Raw genomic sequence first — 26,195 nt, forward strand, 5'->3', positions numbered from 1 at the left:
ATTTTCGTCTGTAATTTTCTTTTTGTGGAAATTCTTTCAAGACCGGAACATATGTTCCTGCTCATTTAATGTCTGCAGAATTAATGTCTGCACAATGTGCCCTAGCATGCATGCACTGTAATCAATCAACCATGCCTCTACTGATTGATATTTAGGTGATTTCCAATTTTTTGCTATCACAACATGTTGCAATAAACATCCCTGCACATATATTACTAAACCCTAATATTCCTATTCTGTTTGATAGATAGAAACCGTCAGAATGTTTTCTAAAAAGTTGCTTAATTTACATCTCGAAACTTGAGTTTGGAGCAGATTGGAATGTGAGATTTGAAGCGAGGAAAGAAATGAGATCTTAAACAATTTTCATAATATTCCAAATAGTCATAGGAAATAGAAAGCTGAAAAATAAAATATTAAGTGTAACTTTAAAGGCTCATGTTTGAAATCACTAAAGTCTGAAATCAGAAATGAGGGAAAGGGAAATATTTCCCAAAGGAACAGAAAACAGAAAGATGATTTTTAGCCCCAAAATGCCATATGAAGAATTAAAAGACAAAAAAAAAAAATTCCTGTCTAAAATCACAGAAATGTCATTTGTGTTATTCTGTAGACAGCCAGCTGAGTTGATGGGTTATTTAAAGTCTGTTTCAACTCCAACCTGGAAAAACTTCCAGCAACTTTTAAAGCCTAATGACGCATCTTCCCTGACCCACTGTCCCGGACCCTTAGCAACTCCCCGCTCAGGGACCCTGCCTCTTGAAGGCTGGGGTAACTGATAGCCAAGAGCTGAGTCTGGAGAAATGGACAGAGTTAGGTTATTTGAAATGGCCAGTATTACACAGAGAAATATTTATTTGTCCTGTCAGCGTTTCACTTTGAGACGGGTCTGGAAAGGATAATTTTCCCTTATCCAGTAAGATCTGAAACACCAAAACCTCCACTATTCCTTCAAGAGAGAACCAGATGGAAGCTCTGTCAGGGGCCAAGGGGAAATGGACATGGGAAAGGGAGGGCAACATCTAGGAGACCATTGAGAGAGGAGAGGGGGAGGAGGGCAGGAGACCAGAGAGAGGCAACTCCTTGACACCCATCCTGACTGGAGGGGAAAAAGTAAAGAATCTTTTCGCACCACCTCCGCCCTCTGTGTGCGGGCTTGAACGTCAAAGTTTTATTTCTGGTGGTGAACTGTTTCTTCCTGTCCTTCCAAGTTTTAAGGGCATAGCCAAGGGGTTGCATCTACAATGTGCATGGCACGCTCCTACAACAACATGCTCTTTGCACAAGTAGATAGTGCTACTTATTCATCCTCAGGGTACATGCTGTTTTTTTTATTCACAGGGATAGTTTTACACTAATCCTGCCACTCCGTTTCCTTGGACTCTGTGGTGACCAGCTGGTCCCATGTGCAGGCAGCTGGTGGGACAGCTAATTGGCCAGCAGTGGCAATAAGCCTGTGACCTCCGCAGCCCGAGGGCTCCATCATCAGCTGAGCGTCGTGGTGGGCTTGAGCCACTCGGAACTGGGCAGTCAGGGCACTAGCATGATTAATTGTGAAAAGTCATGCTCCTACAGGTCTTCACTGCCCTCAATTTTTTATCCATAAAATGGGAATAATCATTGCTCTCTCGTGGTGTTTTTGAGAGGATGAAACAAGCCAAAGCACATATTTACCTCAGTAGCCACATAAATAAACACTTCCTGGCACCCCTGGCAAAAACAAATCAATAAATAAAAATAAAAAATAACGTGATGCCTTTCCTTCAGATGTAATTCTCAGGCGTGCCCACCTGGGCCAGGAAGGGGAAACAGCTGGTCACACTCCGGCATTAAGCTGTGGCCAACAGAAAGCCTCCTTCACATCAGTGTGTGTGAAGAGGTGTGCAGGTGTTTATGGGAAGCCTTACACAGAATTTGAAGTAATCAGAAAATATCTCTCTCCTGTTGCACCCCAGAGAATCCTGAGAATGTCTGTGTTTAGTAAATCTGTTGTCTGACTTCTAGTTTGAGTCCAAGTTGAAACCTATCTCTTTGTTTCTCGGCTAGTGGTCTATACTGGTAAGTTTTCTTCCTTTTGAATGATATATTGGTCTATTATATTAGGCCACTGTCAGGGACCTGAAATACAACCATATCCTTTTTCCAACTGGTGGATAGCCTGGCCTTCATTCTCAATTTCTTGAATCACGTTTAAGTTTCTCATACTATGATACATTTCACAAGACTTTCAGGGAATGCTAAGAACTTTCTCTACAGAGATAAAAATAATGACACTGAGTCATTTCCTTTGTTGCTCTTTGAAATCCCATATAAAGATATCTACTAAGTATACCTTGCCTGGTCTAAGCAAGAATGCTTGCTTAACAGGGGTTAATGCTGGTGACATTAGTCACTGTTAATTGCTCAAGAGTTGAGATCAGGTTGGCAATCACTGAGTTCATCTGTAAAAAAAAAAATGACTATAGTCATATTAAGGAATAAAAGGCTTGATGGCTACCAAATGAGTATTTCATAGTAACATATACTGACGGAGAACTCTGAAAATGCAGGGGGCAGGCAGTTTGGAGTTCTTAATTGTGTTGACTTTACCTTACAATTGGTTATTGTTTTCCATTTATGAGTTTCTTCTTCTTCTCTTTTTTTTCAATCTTTTAATACAGTCTGTCCTATTCCAAATTCTCTGCTTGTCTGAATTTTAAATAGAATTGGTGATTTGAATGAAACCTTACTTTCTGAAAATGGACTTTATTTGAAAAAGATTTTCTTACGAGTTTTTTCTACAATGGCTTTCGTTTAGTTAGAAAAGAGAAAAAGCTGCACAGAGAATTTGGAGGTAAGTACCTCTTTTAGGATAACCCTCTCTCTTTGTCTCTTGGGGCGCTCTTCTAGGGCTGTGCTCTCTGGAGGAAGCAAGACTCTGGAAGCAGGTTTTCATAACTTCAGGCATTAAGAAATTATACTTTAACCTACACCCAGGGCATCTGACCTTCCAATTTTGTACTTTGCCAACTGCAAGGAGAAACTGCTGAAATACATCGAGTTATCATAATAGACAGGGCCATATGGAAAGTGCTGGAAAACTCCCCCTTAGACTATAATTGCCTTGATAGGCAGAAATCCTGCCTTCTATTCCTCTTTGGACCGTGTATGGCCCACAGTGCTTGAGGCAGTGTTCAGGATTTATTGTCCAAGGCCTCAAAGCAAGATTAAAATGGGGCATTGAAATTAACTCTGCTTGCCTGAAGCAACCAATTATATTTTATTTCATTTTATTTGTAGGGTCATGTTCCTTAATCCCTGAGTACATAATGTGTACACAGGTTGTAATATTAAAAAAAAAACAAAAAAAAACCCAGAAGCAGTTACATGGTTTGTTTGTGGTCATGTGGATGGAATTGCCTAACGGATGCATCATTCCCTTCTAATTGTGTTTTTGGTGCCACGGAGAGCATTTGAGCAGAGAAGCCAGCAAGCTTCTGTTCTGCAGCATCATGGTTCAGGTTCAAGCTCGGGAGCCAGACTGCCTGCTCCATAATTTCTTAGCATCTCTGTGCCTCAGCTTTCCTATCTATAAAAAGTATACCTCACCCATCAGGTTGTTATGAGGATTACATAAATTAATACATTCACATTTAAAAGTGCTTCAAATTGTGCCTCACACACAGGAAGCGCTATATAACTCTTAGCTGTGATTATCACTTTTAAATTTTTATTATCATTAAAAATCGAGGACTTTGTGCAATTAGGTCTGGTTCCCCATAATCAAAAAAGTTGTTTGCAAATTTAGCAAATTCTCTCTTCTCTTCTTGTTCTTTCATTCCCTTCCTCTCCCTCTATCTGTTTCTTTCTGTTTCCTTTTCTCTTTTATTCTCTACCTTGCGCTCTGGCTTATATCCACACTATGGTACTTGGTATTTCCAGTCTTTCCTTATGTCGTGTTTATAATGGCAATGATGTGGGCAGAAGCAAATTGTCATGGGGAGACTGGCAGGGCTGTGGTCTCCGTATTTCGAGTATGGGAAGGTGAGTGCTTCGGTTGGTAGGGGCTCCCACTCCATACCTACCCCCACGCCTATCCAGAGGAAGGAACATTTTTCTGTGCGGGGGTGGCATTCATGTTGGAAGGGGATGGGTGATGATGTTATTTTTGTTCCCCACAAATGTGGATGTTTAAAATAGCGCTTTATTCAATCGGCATAAGTGACACATAGCCTATGTATAGTGGTGAAATTAGGCCTGGCAGGTGATGAGGGCCAGATCTCACCAAAACCAAGAGTCGTGGTTCTCCACTGATAGCACCCAAGGATCTGTTCTGAGGGTGGCCAGCAGAGAACCTCCATCATTGGGGTGCTTGGCAAATTCCCTTGCACAACTACTGAATTATCTGAAATGGATGTAACTCAGAGCCAGTGAACTAGGACTTTGGCTTCATGTCCGTGGGGCATGCCAACGGGTCACATTTCCTCTCTGAACCTCCCTCCAAGCCACACTGTACTCATGAAGGGTAAGTGTATTCGTTGTTCTTTTGTGCCTTTTGACGCCACACCCTGCAGGTCTGGAATTCAGCCAGCGAAAACGAATCATGAGGCTGCAGCCCAGGCTATATTTAATTGAAGGTTTATTGTCTTGCCACGGTTTTAGAAGTTTAAGGCATTTTTTTTTGAGATCTATTGGCTACTGTAGGGATTTGAAGTAGTGTTCATTTTTGACCCCATGTGCTCCTTTTTAGTGACTATATGTCAAAGCATATTTAAAGTGTTATGTCTTAAGTCTTTGAAAATTGCCCTTTTAATACTTCATGTCAACATGGTAAGGATTCTAGAAGGGTTTCGATTTTGAAACAAACAGATTATGTTTTATAGAGTGTAACTTCGGAGAAAGAGGGATGGAATATTTTATTCCTATGAAAAGTTTTATTACCAGAACTCATCTGATTTGAGATGAAAGAAAAAGAAAATGCATAGATTTTGAGGCAAGCAGAAAGCCTACCATATGTCTAGAAGAGAGTATGAAATCTTTCTGGATCGTCCTGAATTCGTTTGGAATGCAACGCAGAATTTGGATTTTATGTAAGAACAAGGGGAAGAACCCATTTAATCAGACTTGGGAGTGAAAGATGGCAGTGGGTAAAGAATCCTTTCACGCCTGCTAGACATCTCTGTACTAGATTACATAGAGCATGTGGCTGGTTCCAGTGAGAACCCACATGGCCCCCTCCACCCTCAACCTTCTCTTGTCATCTCAGCGCCTCTTCTCTCTGCCCTCAAGTGTGGTTTCGGTATGACTAGGGAATAGACACTAAAAATATTTCTGGAATGACGTGACCCACTCTCGCCCCATCCAGGAAAGGGACAAGGCTTCACAAGAAACAGCACATGCTTTCCTTTCATTTCTGGAAGTCCCTGGGTCGACCTACAGATGCTGCTCCTTCCGTGGCCGATGGCATTCAGACTCATGGCCGCAGGCGGTGGCAGGCAAACAACTGGACAGAACAGCTCAGCCACGGGAAGGTGGCCACAGTCTCGGCCGGAGCAGCAGCCCCTGGGCCCCAGACCACCCCTGCCACCCCTGCCGGGAGCCTTCCCTCCTCCCTCGGGCTTGTCCCGGCCCCGCCACAGGGGCTGAAGAACCGGGAGGGGGTGGCAGCAACCTCAGTGGTGCCTCCAGCCTTGGGCCCGGGCCAGGCACGTGGGGCCCTGCTTAGGGCCACTCTGCAGCCCCTCCAGGGCCAGGGAGGGAGCCGGGCCAGCCGCGGCGCCGCTCACCACTGTCTCCTCCTGTCGCTGCAACTTGGGCTCGGGCTCAGGATGGAAGCCGCCCCCCGGGAGCTGAGTCTGCAGGCCAGACTGCGGGAGGTGGGCGACCCGGGGAGCGGAGCTCAAGATAACCAGGAGCTGAAGCAGCAGCTGCAGCGGCTGCCGGGGCCACCGGCCTCCTCCCGGCGAGAGGCGAAATATGTGGAGATGTGTGCTTCGGCTGCAGCCCCAGGGGAGAGTCCCCGCACCAGGAGACTCGCCCTGCAGCACCGCCCGGAGGAGCAGAGGGCCCCCAGGAGTCCCAAGGAGGAAGCCCAAGAGAAGCCCGGAGGTCAAGAGAGCGAGGCTCTGACCGCCCAGAAGAATCTTGCTGCCTCGGAACTCTCCAGATCCCAGCTCTCCCGCACTGATGAGGGCAGCAACTTCTCATCTTCCTCCTCCTCGACCTCCTCCCCAGCGGACAAAGCAGAAGAAGGTGGCCTTTCCAAGATGGATGATACCACCACATCAGCAGGGGCTCTGGCCACCTCGTCTTCGTCTTTAGGCTTTGAGAGTGACAGTGGCCAGAGCACAGTGAGCCACCAGCCCAAGGGGGGAGAAGGAGGAGGGGGGGGAGGAGGAGGGGGAGATGGAACTGAGTGCAGGGACATTATTGCCAAGTCTCAGTGCAGCAGGGACCCCCCCAAAAATGAGGAGGCTCACTACATCACCACCCACGAGATCCAGCTGAGTGAGGTGGAGCAGGACATGGATTTTGATGTGGGACTGGCCTCCCGCTGGGATTTCGAGGACAACAACGTGATCTACTCATTCGTGGACTACGCTTCCTTTGGTGGCAGCGACGAGACCCCTGGGGACGTCACCACCCCGACCGAAGAGGACGACGACAACAGCTGCTACCTCAGCACCACTCCCAGCACCCACGCCACCCAGACTCCAAGCCCCACCAGCAGTGACCCGGCGCGCCCCAGCGCAGACAGCGGTGGTCGCCACACCAGCAGCACGGAAGTGGGCAGTGGCCCCTCTGACAGTGACCCCACTCCCCCACCCACTGGGCCTGGCACCGCCACCCTGAGTGAGCCCTTGCCCGAGCCCCCGGACGCAGCTTCAGGGGCAGCAGCCGATGCGGCCAGCAGCTGTGGGAGTGCAGCAAGCCAGATCCTCCTATCAATCAAACCGACTTCCCGGGCTATAAATGAGCCTAGCAACGTGCGTGAAAAGCAAAACATTATTTATGCTGCCAAGCATGAAGGCGACATGAGCCTCCGCGTCTCTACAGCTGCTGAACACAATTCAAGTTCACGGAAGCAAGACCCGGCTGCAGCCGTGGCTCAGGACCATGCAAAGAAATTCATTGCTGTCCCTGCTCACCTGCAAACCCGGTGCGGGGCCATCCGGCCGAAGGAGGTGGCGGACTACTCCAGCGGAGCCTCCAGTGCCGTGAGTGAACTGGACGATGCGGACAAGGAGGTGCGGAACCTGACCTCCCGGGCCTTCCGGAGCCTGGCCTACCCCTACTTCGAGGCCCTGAACATCAGCTCCCGGGAGTCCTCCACACTCTCCGAAGTCGGCTTTGGGCGGTGGTCGACCTTCCTGGATTTAAAATGTGGAGGTGTTGGAGCCAGGGTGGAGCAGAGCCTCCTCAGGAGCAGCGCGGCCTCTGTGGCCGCAGGTCTGAGGAAGGGCCGCGGGGCCAGGACGACCGCAGACCAGCTCTACATCCAGGCCAAGAAGTCCCAGACCAAAGCCTTGGAGTTCGTGGTCAGCAAAGTCGAGGGGGAAATCAAACACGTGGAGACACCTCTGTGTTTCCAGAAGCAGGTCCAGACGGGCTCCCGCGTGGTCACCCTTCTCGAGCCCCTGAATTCTCGCAGCGAGAGCAAAGCCAGCTCAGCCACTGGGCCCTGCAGAACCACCAAAGGCTCCAGCAAGGGCCCCGGGTCGGTGTACACGGACGACGGCTCGGAGGCCTCTGAGAGCAGCAAGCCTGCCTCCCGCGCCGACGGCCCCCAGAAGAAGTCCAAGTTTGCTTCCAGTCTGCTCAAAAATGTCATCTCCAAGAAGATGCAGCGGGAACATGAGTTCAAAATGGAGAGGGGAGAAGTCACTGACACATCCCACCGTAACCTCTCCAGCACCTCCAAGGAGACAGAGGGTCCCGCCAGGGGGGAGAAGCAACGGGAGAGGGGCCTGCAGAGGCAGAGTTCTCGCCACTCCGAGGCCGGCTCTGAGTACACGGTGGTCAGCGTGTCCGATGCAGGTGCGGAGGGCTCGACGGCCGAGTCCAAATCGCCAATTTTCAAAGCCAGTGCTCCTCGGGAGAGCAATGCAGTCTCCGGCCGAAATTTCGCGGACGGACACACTGAAGAAGTCTGTGAAATTAAAAAGAGCGCATCGGAGACTGTCAAAGGCATCTTCCTGCGGAGTCAGAACAGTGCATTCCGCTCCTGGAAGGAGAAGGAGGCCGAGAAGCGGGAAGAAAAGGCCCCCATTGGGAAGCTGAAGCTTCCCAAAGGGGGCGACTGGAGAGCTGATCTTGGAGAGATCTCTGCCAGCAAGTCCACCATCATGTCGCGCCTCTTTGTCCCCAACATCCAGCAGACGCCCAAGGACAAGCAGCCAGGGAAGCAGGCCACCAAGTACCCTGCCGCCCAAGCCACCTCCACGGCAGTGATCCGGCCCAAGGCTCCCGAAATCAAGATCCGGCTGGGGAGTGTGCAACAGCCAAGCTCGGACTTCAATATTGCCAAATTGCTCACGCCCCAGTTGGCCAGCGGCAGCGCCCCTAACCTCTTCAAGACCGTTGAGGACAATGGCAGGGCGCAGCAGAAGCTCTTCCGGGGAGACAACCTGGAAAAAGTGCCCCAGTTCCAGGTGAGAGACGTCAGAGACAAGTCCAAGGCCCAAGGCCCCCTCCACCAGGTGAGAGATGTCAGGAAACTAATCAAAGGGTCAGGGGACAGCAGTGACAAGGGCAGTGTTACCCCAGAGCAGGGGCTGACCGGGCCCAAGCCCAGGCAGCTGGCTGCTGCAGGGGGCGGATCCAGATCCCTTTCCCCCATAGTGATTACATGCCAGGCGGTGGTGAACCCAAGGGAAGGTAGCACGGACCGGGAGCCGAGGGAGAACGTAGGCAAAGGTGGCGGCGGCCGGTTCTTGAATTCGTCCTCTCCAGAAGGGACCGTCTTGGTTCATAGGGCATCTGGCAGGCTGCCCGTGGCCACCATTGCCCCCAATAAGCCCGAGCAGGGCTCTTACCTGCCTGTGCTCAAGATCGTCTCTAAGGCTTCTGCTCAGAAGACCCCAGAGAAGGCCAAGGAGGAGGAGGTCAAGGAGGAAGGGAAAGCCCCAAAGCCCTCTCGGAATGCCCTGGAGAAGCTGACGGCCGCCGTGAGGTCCATGGAGGAGCTGTACAGCTTCAACAGGAAGGAGTGGAAGCGCAAAAGCGACCCTTTGCCCGTGATGATGGACAGCCATGTCCTGTCGCTCATTGCCAGCGAGGAGAGGGAAGGGGCTGCGGGCGCAGAGGGGGATCCAGACAAGCTGGCCAAACGACTGGGTGAGCCGGCGGAGCGGGGCACCGGAAACAAAGGCGGCGTGGTGCTGCGTGGGGGCCCTGCGGAGCGTCTGCAGCGGAGAAACTCCAACCCTGGCACTGAGAGTGTGTCTGCCCGGGCAGCCGCCTTCGAGAACCTGGCCAGGGAAAGGCCGCGATCCCTCTACATCCCCCCGGCCCACAAGGATGTGGAGAGAACCCAGGCCCTGCAGCCCCTCCCACCACTCCCCAGCAACCGAAACGTGTTCACGGTGAATGCCAGCAGCACCCAGAAAACTGGGGGTGTCGCTGGCAAGTTCCCCCAAGAGCCTTCTCCAGAGAGTCCTTCAGCAGCAAAGGGCATCAAATCCCAGGGACTCCGGCCCCTCAAGATCTCTCCGGCCGCGCGGGCACCTCCTGATGAGGTGACCAATAGGAAAAATGGCAGCAGTTTGGAAAAGAACCATAGCGACTGTGAGAATTACCTGTCCATCCCCCTCAAAGGAAGCTCTACGGCCGGAGAGCTAACAGGCAGGCCCGGGGCCGGGAGGGAGGGGCCCCCAGCCTCCTCAGCGGCCACTCTCTGCAGCTTGCCCCCCCTGAGCGCCCGCAGCCAAGTCCCCAGTAGTCCCAAAGGCTCTCAGGTCAGTGGAAGCAGCCGGCCAGCTTGGCGCACCAAACCCGAGAACCCCAGGGAGACAGTAGCCCCCCCCACAGGGCCACAGAGCCCCGAGCATCTCCCCACTGCCATCTACCACCAGCCACCGCTGCCCTTCACCCTGCAAGGAGCCCAGCCCCAGGTCCTGTGCTTCTCCCCACCCAGCATGCCTGCCCCAGCACCTGCAGGCCCAGCTTCAGTCCCCGCAGACCCGTTCCAGCAGCCACAGCCCCAGCAGACCCAGCGCAAGATGCTCCTGGATGTGACGACTGGCCAGTACTATCTGGTGGACACACCAGTACAGCCCATGACCCGAAGACTGTTTGACCCTGAGACGGGGCAGTATGTGGATGTGCCCATGACCTCCCAGCAGCAGGCTGTGGCTCCCATGTCCCTCCCTGTGCCTCCTTTGGCCCTGAGTCCTGGGGCCTATGGACCCACCTACATGATCTACCCTGGGTTTCTGCCCACGGTGCTGCCCACCAATGCCCTGCAGCCCACGCCAATTGCTCACACTCCAGGGGGTAGCGAGCTCTCCTCCGTGGCAGCGGAGCCCCACAGCAAAGAGGCAGCTGCCACATTCACTGAGGCCCCGTACTTCATGGCCTCTGGTCAGTCTCCTGCTTCCTCTTCCTCCTCGGCCCCAGCAGCCACATCCCAGCTCATGGGGGCCAAAGGCTTTGCCCAGCTGCACGGCAAGCCTGTCATCAGCATCACTTCGCAACCGCTGGGGCCGAGGATCATTGCCCCCCCTTCCTTTGATGGCACTACCATGAGCTTTGTGGTAGAACACAGATGATGAGCAGTCCCCAGAAAGCAGAACGGAGTAGCTGCTGGTGAGTGAATGTTACTTTGATAATCAGTTTTCAGGGATTAAGAGCAATCCTATTGTTTTGTGTTTGAAGTGGCAGGGGAGGCTGTCTGTCAAAAGGGGCATGTTGGGAGAACAGAACAAAACCGCATCCAAATGATTAAGGAGCTAGTTTTCTTACCAAGTTTCCTCTTCTTCCCACACCTCAAACCCCGCAGCCAGCCTTTCCCCCATTGACCTTTTCAAACTGCCCCAGTATTTTTCCCACCGGTGAGTAGGAGGGAAGTGAACCTTAGATCTGTCAGGCTAGCCTTTGGTGAAGGTTGGCCGGGGAAAGAAAGGAAAACCTGGTCTGGATTTTGCGGAGTGAGCTTCACTCTATTCCCAGCAGCCCCAGTGACAGAAGGCACGGATATCCTGAGAGATCACAGGGAACACCGTTAATCTAGTTGCTCCTCACAAGGAGGGAAAATCACACTGACATTTTCTTGTTCGGAGGTTTTCTAAAATCTGTAGAAAGACTTCTCTTCCTCCACCACATCTTCTTTCTCTTGACATTTCTTCTACGAAGGGACTGTATATTTTAAGCTCTTATTTTTGTTTCCAGACACTTAGAGTACTCTCTCCTAGGGCGAGTTCAAGGTCTTCAATATATCTCGCACACACACACACACTTGACCTCCATGAAAAGGGGGAGATCCTCCAGCTGCTGTGGTTCCTTGGATGGGCTGCTGGGTTTGATCCAGTCTGATCAGACTGAATCCACTATGCTGGGCTGCTAATCCCTGTAAGACGCTCCTTTTCATCTCTGCATTCTCTCCCTTCAGAAAATAATCAACCTCCACTTGTCCCCCTTTAAAAGAAATCAGATAAAGTAGATTCCTAACACCCGAATTAATCCACATTCACAAACTGGAATCCTTGATGTAAATACATCCATGGAACATGACAGGAGAAGTGAATTTGGCTTGTCTGACCCAGGACACTTCAGGTCAAACACATAAGACATGGGCAGCCTTCAGATAGGAGCACAAAGGTGTCAGCAGTGTGGGGACAAATCTGCCCCCTCATTTTCCTGTTCTTTTCAGATGAGGATGTGTTGGCATCATATATGCTTCTAGGACTTTCACTTTTCCGTAAGATCGTACTGAATCAAGAAGGGAGATGGAGTTCCTTTCTGAACTAAAAGGAACAGAAGAATATTGTTTCTTTGTGCAATGAAAGAGCCTTAGATTAAGAAGTGGGATCAGTGAATTAGAGTCACAGCTTGGTCTTCTTACCAGCTGTGTGTTCTTGGGCATGCAAACTCTCTAGCACTCGTGACACTCGTGTCAATAATATCTACTCCTCAAAATTTATCTGAATGTCAGATGACATCAGAGTATATTGCAAGGTATAAAACCTTTTCCAAATTCAGGGACTGTTACTATGTATTATGTTTGTTAGACTTCTAGACATTAGGCCACCGTTCAAAAATCCTTGGGTCTTGCTCTAAAAATTCAGATGAGAGCCCAAGCCTCATTTTCCTTGCACTCTAGAAATAGATAATTTGAATTCTTCCTCTCTAAAAGTTTGCAACCTGCGGTGTATGACAATCACAAAGAGGGGGTGTGGGGATTAAAGGTAAACAATGCATCTTTTATTCAATGTAAAAAAACCAATATGCATATGGAAGAGGCTCAGAATTGGACACTTAGTTTTGCAGAGAGAAAAGAGTAGCCTCTAGACAAAAATATTGTAATCATCCGGACAGGTGGTATGTTTACCTAAAGCTATTTTGGGGCAGCTAATCCCGGGAGGCCTTTGTGTGAGCCATGGAGGTGCAGAAGCAAGGGGAAGAGAGGACAGGGCACAGGGGAGGGAGCAACCGGGCACACACTTGTATGCTGTCCCGCTAGCAGCTGCTTTGGGCTTTTCTCCTGTCTGCTGAGTCTGGAGAGATTAGGCATGGCGTTGTTGCCATCAGACACAAATATAAACCCGGATTTTGAGTGTTCGAGATTTGAACAGTAATTTTTTTAAAGTTTTCCCCTTTGAAAGCACAGTCTTTTATTTTAGTTCGCAGCTCTAAAGATAGAAGTACAAAAGCTGGCTTCTCAATTGAAGAAGACTAGTCAGGAACTAACGATTAGCATTTTATATACAGGCAAAAATCTACTATCCAAACTCAGATAACTAACCAAAATCCTTCAAAACTCACCTTCCTGAGAGTTCTATGCCGCTTTCCAAAGAAAGTCAGATACATAAAAAAAAAAGTGTGCAGTTCTTTCTCTTGTGTGCAAAATATTGTAAACATTGTTCCAATATGTAAAAAAAATTACGCTGTACACACTCATGATCAACGGATGCTCGCATGGATGGTCAGGGTGAGAAGTCTTGGAAACTGGTTTCTGTTGAAGATTTCCTTTGAAAACCAGACTGACTTCAGAGATCTCCCTTGAGGTAGGGTAGGAGTTTAGGTGCCCCTTTCAACTAAGAAGTCACACCAGTGATTTGATCCAATCACAACATTTCACAGAGAAGAAAACTAGGGCTTAGACTGGAATGGCTTTGCCACAATCCCCAGGGAATGAGATAAGCCAGGACCTGCAGAAGGGGCTCTTGGCCCCCCAGCCACACTGTGCACTCCTTGGTAGGAGGCCTGGAGCAAAGGAAGGATGGCAGAGAGCATAATGAGCTCTGTACTGACAGCCAGCACAATGGGGCTCTCCTCTGTGCCTCTCCGCACATTTGTGTGAATGAATGTTTGAACGAAATGCGCTCATTCCCTCATTCATCCAAAGAACATGGATTACATGTTTACACTCCACCAGCCACGGTGTACTCTGAGGTGGGGCTGTTAACCCACGGGTGACCCAGTATGGTCCCCAGGCCAAGAGCCCACACGCCAGCAGGAGGACACAGACCCCTACACGCAGAACTGCGAGACCAAGATTCAAGTCCTGTCTTAACCTTTAAGATTGCTTCCAGCTTGGGCGCCTGGGTGGCTCAGATGGTTAAGCGTCTGCCTTCGGCTCAGGTCATGATCCCAGGGTCCTGGATCAAGTCCCGCATCGGGCTCCCTGCTAGGTGGGGAGACTGCTTCTCCCTCTGCCTCTGCCTCTCCCTCTCTCTCTCTGACTCTCATGAATAAATAAATAAAACATTTAAAAAAGAAAAAAAAGATTGCTTCCAGCTCAAATAATAAGTATTTCATCGTCTATTTTTAGCTGCACATTGTAACAGGGAGCTTTGCTTTCTCGCTGCCGTGTATATCTGAGCATAACCAGCTGCCGTGCTCTCTCTCTGATGATTAGGTTATGAATTTCCTTTGGTTCAGCTTTCACAGGTGGGTCTTGCTGCTTCTCGCCTTCCTGTGGTCCAGGTGGTGGCACTCCCCAAACTTTGCCAGGTCACAGCCCAGCTAAGAAGATAATTAGCAATATTATTTGCTTTATCCTTCCTTAGTAACGATGTCACACATTGCGGTCAATGGATAGGGCAGTTCACAGCCGGTGACCCAGCGACTGGTAGTCACAATGGGACCCCGGGCGCGACATGCCAGTGTGCCAGGCACACCAGTTTATCGTTTGTTGACTTTTGGGTTGAAAGTCCCTTTTCCGCAGGGTCTTTGATGCCTTTTCTGATGGGATTATTTTTGGTTGAGTTTTTTGTCATTCGACACACGTAGCTGTATTTTTCCTTCCCCAACATGCTTTTTCTGGCCCTCCCACTTCAATTCCGTATTTTTGTTTTAAAACGTTCACTGAGACTTGATCACAAATGCCATTTGCGGGGACATAAAGATAAAATAAATATGTAATAATAACAAAAGAAAACTTTTTTTTAAATTTTATTTGTTTATTTGAGAGAGAGAGCACACTAGCAGGGGGAGGGGCAGAGGGAGAGGGAGGAAGAGGCTCCCCAATGACCCAAGCCAAAGTCAGCCGCCCAACCGACTGAGCCACCCAGGCGCCCCAAAAGAAAACTTTAACGGGCACCACGCCTGCGCCATGGCAGGTCACGCGATTGTTTTTTTTTCATTGAATGTCTGGTCTTTTTCCCTGTAAGACTTGATCCATTTGTCTTTCCATTTCTGAGTGTGCTTTATGTTGCTCCTACACGTTGGTCTCTCTTTCCTCATCGCTTCTTCCAGGTTCTTTCCACCCCCTCAACGGAGCCCCACACAGCAGCAGCTGAAGTGGAAAGAGAGTCGGGCTGGGAGCAGGGGCAGCCCTCCAGGGCTCCTCGGATCATCAAACCCTGTCCCTTGCGTTCCAATTGCAGGAAGGGAGGGGGTGGGGGGATAGGGTAACCGGGGGATGGGCATTAGTGACACCATGAGCACTGGGTATTATAGGCAACTGATGAATCACTGAACACTACATCAAAAAGTAATGATGTACTGTATGCTGGCTAATTGAATTTAAATAAAAAAAAATAAAACATAAAATAAAATTGCAGGAGGAACTTGGGGCTCAGAGAGGTTAAGTGACGCTTTTTAGGTCACAGTTTTTCCCTGAGGACAGAGTTGGGACTCGAAACCCGAATTATCCTCTGCCAGAATCTCTTCCCAGCTGGCTTCTTTCCTGCTCTTCATTTCACCTCCTCTTTTTCTCTCTAAGGCCGCTCTGCTTTGGTGGCCCTTCTTCCTGGTTGTGTGTCCCACCCGTTCACTCCCCATCCCTGTCTTCCCTGACCATTGGTTTGAGAATTTAATTTTTACTGTTTTTTTGCTTTTTTGTTTGGTGATTTCATTCTCTTTTACGGTCTCTGTTTTCCCATTCACTTTCCGTTGCTTTAGTGTGAGGCTCCGCCTTGCTTCTTCCCCTCTGCTCACCTTTTCCTGCGTGCGTTTGTTTTCATCACCCACTGGACGGCCCAAGGGACAGGTGCCCCCTGCCTGGCTGCCTCACTGGACTCCCCGTGGCTTCGTGCAGGCCAGGTGGAGGGAAGGGCTGCAGGTGCAAGCGTGATGCTTCCTCTGTAGTGCATTCTAGAATTACATTCCTGAATCAGTTTATTTCTGTTTTTCCCCTCACTTAGCTGTGGCTTTCTCTCTCAGTTATTATCTATAGCTGCTCTTTTATTATCTTCCTAATGTCTTTTTCGCCTTTTCTCCCTTTTTCCTTCCTTGGATTGTAGCTTCCTTCCGGCTTATGCTTTTGTGCCTTTCTCCGCAATTGGATTGCCTTTATATTTTCTTCTCTACTGCCTATAAAATTAATAATAAATGAAAAGTAATAGCTACTGGGTATTAATCATTTATTATATATCAAGACTTGATATCATGCCATTTGATTCTTAAAGTAAAACGTACTATTTCTAATTCCTGCTTGACCCGTGAAAAAATAACTTGTCCCAGCTGAACAGATCAGCGGCAGCCCAGGCCCTTCGAGCTCTGTGGCCCACACCCTCCCGGGTGAACCCTGTATGCCCACTTCTTTTGCTCTCTGGCCTCCAGCTCTCAGTTTCTTGTGGCGAACTGTCCCTCTTCCCTTCCCTGGGAAAAGGGGGAAGAGAATCAGGTAACAAATTGACTCCGAATCTGGCAAGGTCTAGCAGAATCAGGTAACAAATTGACCCCGAATCTGGCAAGGTCTAGCAGATACTGAGTCTCCATGTTAGCCGTCCTTAGGTATTCGAACATCTTATGCCTCAAAGAGAATTCAAGGCAGGTTCAGAACTTCTAGGGGTGGCTGTGACTCCCAATGGGCGGGGATAGGGAGGTAGTTGTGGGACGTGGGGAGAAGTGGGTAGGGGGTGTCCCCGTGAGTAGCATGGGTTCATGCATTATAGTTGAAGGAGAACTGTGGGGCTTTGACTAAAGGCCAAGTATAGGCCCCTTGATGTCAGGCAGCTCTGGCTCAAATTCTAATGCTCGTATTTGGACAAGTGACTTTTCCTTTCTGGGCCTTGGTCTCTTCAACTGTAAAATGGAAATACCTTGCAGGAGTGTTGTGAAGATTGAGTTCTAACACCATTACAAAGGACATAGCAAACAGCTATGAACCTCCTAAATGCCTCAGAATCCCGTCATCCTTGAGGGGCCCTCACCAGAGCAGCAAATTGGCCCTTATCCAGGCAGATTTCCAGGGTACCCAGCATTAGGGGCCTGCATCCAGGATTGCTTTATATTTCCTTCAACTGAAGGCAGTGCCCACAGCCCTGCAGTCCCCTTTGAGCTGGCTTATCTCTTGGGGCAGGCCAGTTGGCTGTGGGTCAGGGTACCTTAGGACCAAGGCCTTCCAGAATGTTATACAACTCTGGATATCACTTGTCAGCTGCATGTAGAGATTTTCCTCTCTGTCTGGGCCCAGGTCTGTGAGGAGCAAGGGAAAATCTAACCCAGCATCCCTGCCGAACTCTGTCATGTGTTCTGGTCCTATAATCATGGGAAGTCATCGAGGCCAAATGCCTGGTGACACAGTGTCATCACCCCTCTCATCTTTACTGACTTCTTCATGATCCTCTGAGAGGTTAAACTGGTGGGTTTTGTTATTTTATCCTTAATAGGTGTTGGAGCAACTTTATTATTTTCAAAATCTCAAGGAAAATTCCTGGGAAGTTAATGTAAGCAGAACCAGTGTCTTGTGAATGTAGAATAGAAAGACAATATCTGGGCTGTGGATCCCAGAAAATGATCCCAGTAGATTGTATAAATAGATATCTCCTTCATTTCTCAGACTGTTCTCACCATCCTGTAGTTCGCCTACCACCCCCACTCCACCACTGGCCACAAGCCCCCTCCCCTCCCCTGCCCCTACGACCACCCTGTGTCCTTCTCCCTCTTCTCAGGGAATCTTCACAAAATCTTGCCTCATGAGGGACTCAGCCTGACTTGTCAGATCCTTGGGTCCTTGAATCTGAAATTCTTCTTCTTAGTCTTCTATTTTCTTCTCCTCCCCTTGTAATTATAGTTTTTTTTCCTGTTGCTGCTTTATATGTCCTAAGGTTCAAAAATTTAAATTTAGCAAATGAGAAGTCTCCAAGCCTACCACAGCCCATTTCATCTTGAAGGTCATTCCTCAATATAAAATACAGAAGAATAAGATAAACAAACATGAGATCATAAATATTCTTTTTTTTTTAAGATTTTATTTATTTATTTGAGAGAGAGAGCACCTGCCCAAAAGACATCATGGTGGGGAGGGGCAGAGAGAGAGGGAGAAGCACGGTCCCCACTGAGCAGGGAGCCCCACATGGGGCTCGGGACTCAATCCCACCACCCCGGGATCACGACCTGAGCCGAAGGCAGACATTTAACCAACTGAGCCACCCAGGTGTCCCAATAATCATAATTATCCTTATAGACTTTTTTTCTTACATATTTAACACAGGTCAATTTTTAGATGACAGGATTAAAAAATCCCTAGCCGAGCTACTCTGACTGTATATAATTGATTAGATGGCTGTTATTTGATACTTCTCAGAGGTTATTTTTCATGATAGTCTTCTTAATCCCCAACAAATATTACCTGTAGGACAGCCTATTTCTGTCTTCATAATATTGTATTCAAATATCAACTCTCAAATGTTAAAAAAAATGGTTTTTCTAGGCAAAGTGTTAGTAGATATACTATATAGAGAGAGAGATCGACAGAAAGGGCTCATTTTCAGTAGGATTTTGAACTTGTCAATGTGTAGAATGGATTTAACTAAGTTACAGGCTCTAAACGGTGTATCTCAGTTTAATCAAAATGCACTGTATGAAATTCTACATAATTTAAGCAGTGATCGTTCACTTATAAGAATTCTCAGTATAGAATTTACTCCCTTAACTATATTACTAACTCATGGTAAATTTCAAATATTTCTCTTTAGCTTAAATATCATTTCTGCATGATGTTTTAGGAACATATCTATTACACTGTTTTATCTCTGCTAAGGATGATTTCAGTGAAACTAAACATTTAACTCTAAAATCATTTCAAACAGTTGATTGGATTTAATTCAAGTTTCAAAGAGAGATTCCACTCTGGGCACTTTCTTGAAGTCAGTATAATGTCTAAGTAAGGTCAGAAACACATTGCCAAACATATTTAGTAATGTTGAAATTAGCCAAATAGTTAAATAAAATATATCTTGACATTTTTCTTGCTTCTTGAAAAGTGAGATTTACTTTTAGAACTGATGATCTTCTCTTTGACTATGTTTATTTATAGGAGCAAGACAGAAGATGGACGATTCTGTAATCGGAAGGTTGCGTTGTAACAGCACTAAGAATTCAGCTGAAAAACTTCCTCTACATGTGTTATTCTTAGTTTTTGCTTCTTATAAACCAAGTGTGTAAGTTTCTATATTTTCCTGAACAACTCTGTTAAGACAGTTTGTGTTATTTTAGTGTTACTAAGCTGAGTGAATGATTGCAAAATGATTTCTTTTTATACTTCAATAGCAGAAGATAAGCTTTCGCTTCATCTTTCCCTCCTGTACTTGTGACTAGGCATAACCATCCCTTCAGTGTTCTCATAGTTCAATCAAAACATACGACACAATGAGATTGGTTCTGTTGTAAAGCATGCCGGCAAATCAATAATTTGGATCACAGATCTCCTTAGAGGTTCTCAGATTAGATGGCAGAGTTGGATCACATGTTCCATTTTAAATACAATGGGTCTGCATTTTGAATCATATACCAGTCAAGCCTAGTCATTCCCTTGGTTATGTTCTACACGTTCTTTTTATTGGGTTTAGCATGATTTCAAATGTGATTGTGAAAACTAGTGGTTTTAACATTTGGGCTTTGTTTTCATTTTCCCATTTGTACAACACCATGACGCTATCTGTTGCCTTAAAATAGAATGGCTTGAAGTCCTGAAGAGCAGTGGTTGTGTCTAAAATTAAGTTCTTAGTCTCAGAAATGTATAAAATGTCTCTTTTCCTCTAGGAATCCAACCTTTGTTATGAGTGGATAGCCTTGTTTTGGTCCTCTTCAGTGATTCCCTCCCTTCATAGTTGCATGCTCCTCTCTCACGGATTGCTTGGAGTCTGAGGAGTGGCCTGTTTGGGGGCGGTAGAGTGGAATGTAAACTGATTCAGTGGTTCTGATTCTCTCCAGCCCCAGTCACACCGAGAGCAAGGACCTAGGATTGCATCATTTGCTCCTTATGGGCTTACGAGATGTCGAGAATCCAAATCACAGAACCTTTCAGCGACTTTTTATACTGCCTCAGTTGTAACTCAATTCTGAAGGTTATTTTAGTGAGTGTTCATGGTGAGTCTTGAAGACTTGATTGAACAGATAAATATTTAGATTGTCATCATTAATAAGTATGTCAACACATATTCAACAAAGAACACATTGGAATATTTCTTACTTTTAAAGAGAGAGAATAACTTGAAGGTTCTCCCAGACTTTCTTTAAGGAATCATATCTATTTATTTATTCGAAGACAAGGCATCCTGGTAAATTTCTTTTAGACCCTTGTTTTGATTTTAATGATCATCAGTCTTTGGTTTCTGCTTAGAATGTTTTCTCGAAGCCACAGCATTTTATGCTATTCACGACTGAAGATGGGAGTAAAAACCCGGGACTGATTTTTGTATGATTTACATAATCCCATTACTTTGTAGTTAGGCTTCCCATATCAGACTCCTTTAGGAAAAATAACTCGATTTCACCTTTAGGGCCTTTCTTAAAGGGATTTTGCTCTAAAAAGAAATACTATCGGGTAGAAGAAAAGCGTTGAGGCAGAAATAGTCAGCTCTGGTCACAATTCAGTCAATGCACTGATGAGCGATGAAATGAAGCACAAAATATAAAACAGCCTCTGCGTATAGACGAGATGCCCTTGTCCCATATTGAGGAAAGCCTTCGTCCTTGGCCACGGAGGTCTTCCCACCCAGGTACAGCAGCAGCTTCGCCCCAGAACGGACTTAATCTTTCACCACTGGAGGGCTCTTACAGCATCAGCCGTTCCTCATTTTCTGCAGAGATTGGCTGGGTTTAAGGTCACTTAATATTAAATGAAGGAGGTACAATCAATTTCAAAGATCTCCAACCTGCAGTACTCAAAGCAGCACCATGAACTCTCAAGTGTTTGAACACATCTGGCAAAACAGATCTAGGATTTGGGTGGAGATAGTACCAGAGTTGACAAGACTGTTTTAAAACCATGTGTGACTTTTACAAAAAAGGCTAATCGTGATCCTTTTGAGTGATGATCATCAGTGATCATATTGAGTAGTCAGCTGCTTGCCAGGTCTTCAAAAAGAGAGACATTTCCTTCCCTAGCCAATGCGGTAGAGTTCTCACCTACCAAGGGCCTGGGGACCCCATAAGCTATTTATCATTATTTATCACCAGCAGATCTGAGCCTTAAATTCTCCCATTGAGGTAAACTAGTACAGAAACTAGGAAAGAAAAGAGAACTTTTCACTTGTCAGCTCTATCAGGCCACATCCTCTAAGAAGCTGTCAAGGACGTAGTAAATGTCCAAGTGGTTAAAACTGTAACTTTAAAAATAATATTCTATGAATGCCACATTGTTTATTGATAATTTTATGGTTCTCTATTTCATCAAACCACAAAAACCAAACCAATGCTGCTGGCCATTTACTACCTCAAGTGATCGGGAGGAACATTTTTAAAGACACCCGGTAAATCTAAATCCTTATTTTCGGTGTTTTATTATTTCTTGAGGTTGCCTTGCTATTTGAATAAAGTGGTTGTGCCCTTCCTGTTTCAACCAAAGTTAAGTGGAATAAAATAAGAGTCTATGAAGCCTTCTTATCCATAAAACTATTACCCTGACACTGTCCCTTTAGCTACTGCACTACCCTTTTATGTTTTATGAACACAAAACCATTGATAAAGCACGTGGCATTTCCAAAATAGTGCCTCATATTCGACTAGAGTCGAACTAGAATTGTAGAGTCTGGTTTTTGCCATTTCCTCTCAAGGTTAAAGTGTAGGACTCAGTTTTCTAGAAGAACCAAGGGGCATTGTCTGTAGAAACCTTGACCCATTTCCTCCTTCTCCCTGTTGGTTAAATGGTCAGGTTGAAATAGGCTCCATTTGAGTTGTTTCTGGAAAACTGAAACCATTTGTAACCGGTATGAAAACTTTAATCCAGTAGAATATATTTTCTTAAGAGCACTCACTGAAATTGCCCTCAGGATTAAATGAAGCCCAAATATGCAGTTCGTGACTTAATATATAGGCTCTCTGGATGTCTGTATATGTCTTTATACGTTTGCATGTATGTGGCTCTCTATATACCACTGAGTAAATAAGCTAAACCAAATTACACTTTGACAGCTTTATGACAAATCTCAAATGTTAGCACACATTTCAAATTCATCCCTATAACACTAGGAACTATCTAGTGATACAAATTTCTTAATTTCAGATTTGAGTTTATCATTCTTGCCTCTTAAAGAGATTTCATGCATTTTAATTATTTTCATACTTCATAGAAATGAAAGTCTGTGTTTGCTACAAATTGAATGCTCATGCTACCTGAAATAATACTTTGGACTGCAGGACAGTATTGATTCTTAAGTAGATTGACTATAATCTCATGATAAGTATATATATATGTGCACGAGAAAACACATTCAGTAATAGTCTCTGTGTTTAAAAACTATCATGGTATACATTTTCCTACGTGGTGCTTCAGGAGTTTCATTCTACAGTTTACAAGGTGTAGGTTTGCACCCCAAATTCTCAGGGTATACTATTTTACCCAAATACTTGAAAGAAGAAGGTGCCCTGTATTTTATCAGTACTGTTGAGGGGAAAAATTATGTGTAGGCTTGTTTTAGAAAGCTATTTATAAAAATCAAATTCATAAACTTCGTTAGGCTTTTTCATAATTTCTAAGAAGATATACAGATAGCTATGATTTATATTTTCAAGAGACTGTTTCTATATTCTTACCTAACTTCTGGGTCCTAAGTAGACCTCACAGGTGCATAAAATCATTAATAAAGCATGTAGCATTTGCTAAATTGTACCTTGAGCTTGAATCTAATCAGAATTGCAGCCTCTGGTTCTCTGGAAAGAAAGCACATCCATCTGTGTCACGTGTGACTACAAGGCCCAGAGGAAGATTCTGCAAATTGGACTCATTTGTATGCCCCATGTCTCAGAAGAGAACTGAGCGTTCCCAGCAGTGTTTGTAAGCTGTTAACATTCTCATTTCATGTTGCAACTAGAGCGTATTATTAGATTTATTCCTATTTAATTCAAAATGGTGCAGAACAACACACACACACACACACACACACACACACCATATCTAATTTGATTTCTTTTTTTAAGTTCACAATTGCTTTTTACAAGCTAGTGTTAATGGCAGAGTCCTTGCCGGGGCTCCCTGGAATTACCTATCCTACCTGGATCTGTGTTCTAGCAGGTGGTCCTTTCTTTTTCTTCCTCTTTGAGGATGTAGGTTTCTATATTTACATGTAAGTCATATTACTGTAGAGTAAAGACAGTGGTGGTGGAAAAGAATGTGAAGACTGTGGAAGTTATGTCCCAAGCAGAGGAAAGGAAATCGGGTGGTAAATGGAGAAAGACATTGGGTAATGCCAAATTGTACCCCTGCCTATGAAAAAAGCCAGAGGTAAATGGAAAGAATGTGAACATTAAAACTGCTCTCAAGACAGTAGTCTTGGTGGAAAAGTTCCTACCTAAGGTCTGATTCAATTATAAGACACAGCGAGCTTGGTCAGTGGGACTGTGAAATCAGCCCAGCAGCTGTGAGAATTACATTCTCGGTATGTTGCAGACGGAGAAAACTACTTAGACAAGGACTCTGTGAGACTGGCCTACTTACCTTTAACTGCGGCATTCGTAAGTGATTGTGCAATCTTGTGTAATAGTCTTTTATTTTGACTCTTTTGAAAAACAAAATGTTTTGTTGTTGTTGTTTTTCCAGTAAAAGTAACTTTGAAGAAAACATGCACTGTCTGTCTCTATTTTGACTCAAAAAGCAAGCTGTGGACATTTTGACTTTCTTCTGTATTCTAATTTAAATCCTTCACTTAACTAAAATTCTCTGTTGTGATGGTTCACATCCAGGTTGTACTGGTTTTCCATTGCTGCGGTAACCACAAGCTTCGTGGCTTCAGACAAGACCAAGTTGTTATCTTACAGTTGGTTGATCAGAAGTCTGGCATGGGTCTTTCCCTGTACCAGAGTATTTCACCTGACCGACCAACTGGAGGAATCTAACTGCTTGCATCATTAAGCAGCATTGTGAGGAGCACCTACCAAGGTGTGTGATGCTCCAGTGACACCACAGACCAACCTAGACAAGTGTCCCTGAGGGCCCACATGGAGGCCCAGGAAACTAATTGTGTTTATCCCCTCAAAGCACAAATATTAGAGGCACGCATTTTGGAGACCCAGTGCATGGTGAGAATCAATGCTGTAACGTGTCCCATAAGGCAACCGCTAGTCAACTGAAGTCACTATAAACCTTAAGATCAAAGCCCCCCAAAGATTTGAGCCCACGTTCCACAAAGAGAGACATCCAGGATCCCTCGCTTATGTCCAGGGGATGGGGGTTATGGGGCGAGAAAGAGGGGAGGACAGTTATAAACCTTATGTTTTCCTGAGTCACCTCTGGTTTCCAGCTCTTGTTTCCAGTGAATTCTCAAATTGCATTCTCCATTTTGCTTCAAGTGTTCACTATGTTACTCTGCACTGCATTACCCCGCAGACTTTAAGGCCATACACTCATCAAATCCTGAGTATTCCAGACTCGAAACTAGATGTACAGCAGGATTTGGGGGAAGGTTTAGGGTGCGTGGGACAGAGATTAACAGGTGCATCATCACATGGCAGCCAGCTGCCTTAGCAAACACCTTAAACCTGAACCAAGGATATCCCTGTTCTAGATCATCTCTTTCATCTCTGGGCTAGATAATTTCACAGACTGTTGAGTTCATTTCTGCTTCAGCCACTCTCCCTATTGCTACAGCCCTCTCCCTCCCTTCATCCTCTGCTTCCTCTGCTCCTTAGCTTGCTGCCTTAGAACTGTCCAATATCCTCTTATTTCTTACACAGAGCCATTTAGCTACCTACCGGAGCCCCACTAATGCAGACCCACTACAATATGTGCAGAAGACCTCATCCTCATAACCAAGTAGGCCCATTGTTCCAGTTGTACATTGCTGAGTAACAACCCACCCCCAAACAGTGGCTTAAAAACCACAACAAACATTTGTTTAGCTCATGAACCTGTAATTTGGGCAGGGCTTAGCATAGAAGGTCTGGGTCTGCCTTACCCAGCAGCTCAACTAGGGACCGGAGAATCTACTTCCCAGATGGCTTCCTCACATGACCGGAAGGCTGATGCTATCAGCTGGGCGTTCAGCTGGGGCCTCAGTTCCTCTTTAGCGTGCCCTCTCCATGGGCTGCTTGGGCTTCCTCAAAACATGGTGGCTGAGTTCCAACAGTGAGTATCTCAACAGACAGTAGCAGATGATGCCAGTTCTCAAGGCCTAAATTTATATAGTGATGTGGCATCACTTTCTCCATACTCCATTTGACAGGCAAACACAGGATCCAGATTCAATGGGCTGGAACACAGATCCCACCTTTCTTGACAGGAAGAGTGTCAAATACTTTGGGGGCATGTTTTAAGACCAGCATCCTCATTAAGGTGTGCTTTTAAACAGATACATTCCTTTAAAGGAATTCTAAAGTTGGTTCTCAGGTTAATATAGGCTCAAAGATTTTAGAAAAAATCTAGAGTGAGAGTAGCCTGTACAAGGTTTAGTAGGCAAGCTTTGTTGTGTGTGTTGAGTATATGTCAGAGCCTCATAGGGCAGAAATCACTGTTGCATTTCTAGTGTGGAGGGAATCGAAGTCCTTTAGGAATGAATGAATGCCCACTGTATGCCAGGTGCTATGATTCATGAAGAGGTTAGGATTTCAGGAAGCCTTTAAATATGGGGAGAATGCCTGACATGCTGATGAAGCTATCTAGTCTAAGCCTTGTCAAAGGCATGGAGAATGAAAGAGGAAACTGGCTAACAGCCACAAAGAAGAGATCCATGCCAATGACCCAGCATGGGGCAGGCAGGGAGCAGAGGGCTAGGTGTGAAGAGAGTCAGGAAAACCAGAGCAATAGCAGGAGACCAAAAGCATAGTTGCCCAGAGGGCAGGGAGCGACAGAAGGGATAGTACACCTATACTAAAGGGGATAGGGAGAAGCAGCCTGGCCAAAGCCCTTCGATGGGAAGCTTATCCGACAGAAGTGGCGAGAAAAGGTAGTCATCAAAGACATAGCCAAAACTAATATTTCTTTCTGCCCCTTGAAGTTACAACCTTGATCAACAGATTGTCCCTTGAGTGTAGTCTCCTCTGAACGCTTATGAACTTCAGTACTACCAGATACAGAATAAGAACAGGTTTTATTATATACGTATGTATATGCATGCACAAACCCACACTAGAAATATAGTATTGCAGAAAACATTATTGGATTATACATATTA

The 26,195-nt window shown here is 46.2% G+C and overlaps 1 protein-coding gene across 1 annotated transcript; it reads left to right on the forward strand.

Moving 5' to 3' along the window:
- The first annotated feature begins 3,804 nt into the window (after nucleotides 1-3,804).
- C2H4orf54 (chromosome 2 C4orf54 homolog) lies at nucleotides 3,805-23,647 on the forward strand. Its single transcript, XM_031022987.2, has 3 exons — nucleotides 3,805-4,504; nucleotides 5,345-10,785; nucleotides 18,905-23,647. The coding sequence occupies exons 1-2, from the start codon at nucleotides 4,431-4,433 to the stop codon at nucleotides 10,746-10,748; spliced, it is 5,478 nt and encodes a 1,825-aa protein (XP_030878847.2). The 5' UTR covers nucleotides 3,805-4,430; the 3' UTR covers nucleotides 10,749-10,785; nucleotides 18,905-23,647.
- The last annotated feature ends 2,548 nt before the right edge of the window (nucleotides 23,648-26,195 follow it).

The sequence above is a fragment of the Leptonychotes weddellii genome, chromosome 2 (genome assembly GCF_054177405.1).
Source record: "Leptonychotes weddellii isolate Sample4059 chromosome 2, ASM5417740v2, whole genome shotgun sequence".
NCBI classification, from domain to species: domain Eukaryota; kingdom Metazoa; phylum Chordata; class Mammalia; order Carnivora; family Phocidae; genus Leptonychotes; species Leptonychotes weddellii.

What these genes read in the sequence shown, in the direction of transcription:
- C2H4orf54 (XM_031022987.2), top strand. Translation starts at nt 4,431, where the DNA reads ATGTCCGTGGGGCATGCCAACGGGTCACATTTCCTCTCTGAACCTCCC. An exon ending in CCACACTGTACTCATGAAGG is followed by an intron (nt 4,505 to 5,344) that starts GTAAGTGTATTC and finishes CGCCCCATCCAG; the next exon opens with GAAAGGGACAAGGCTTCACA.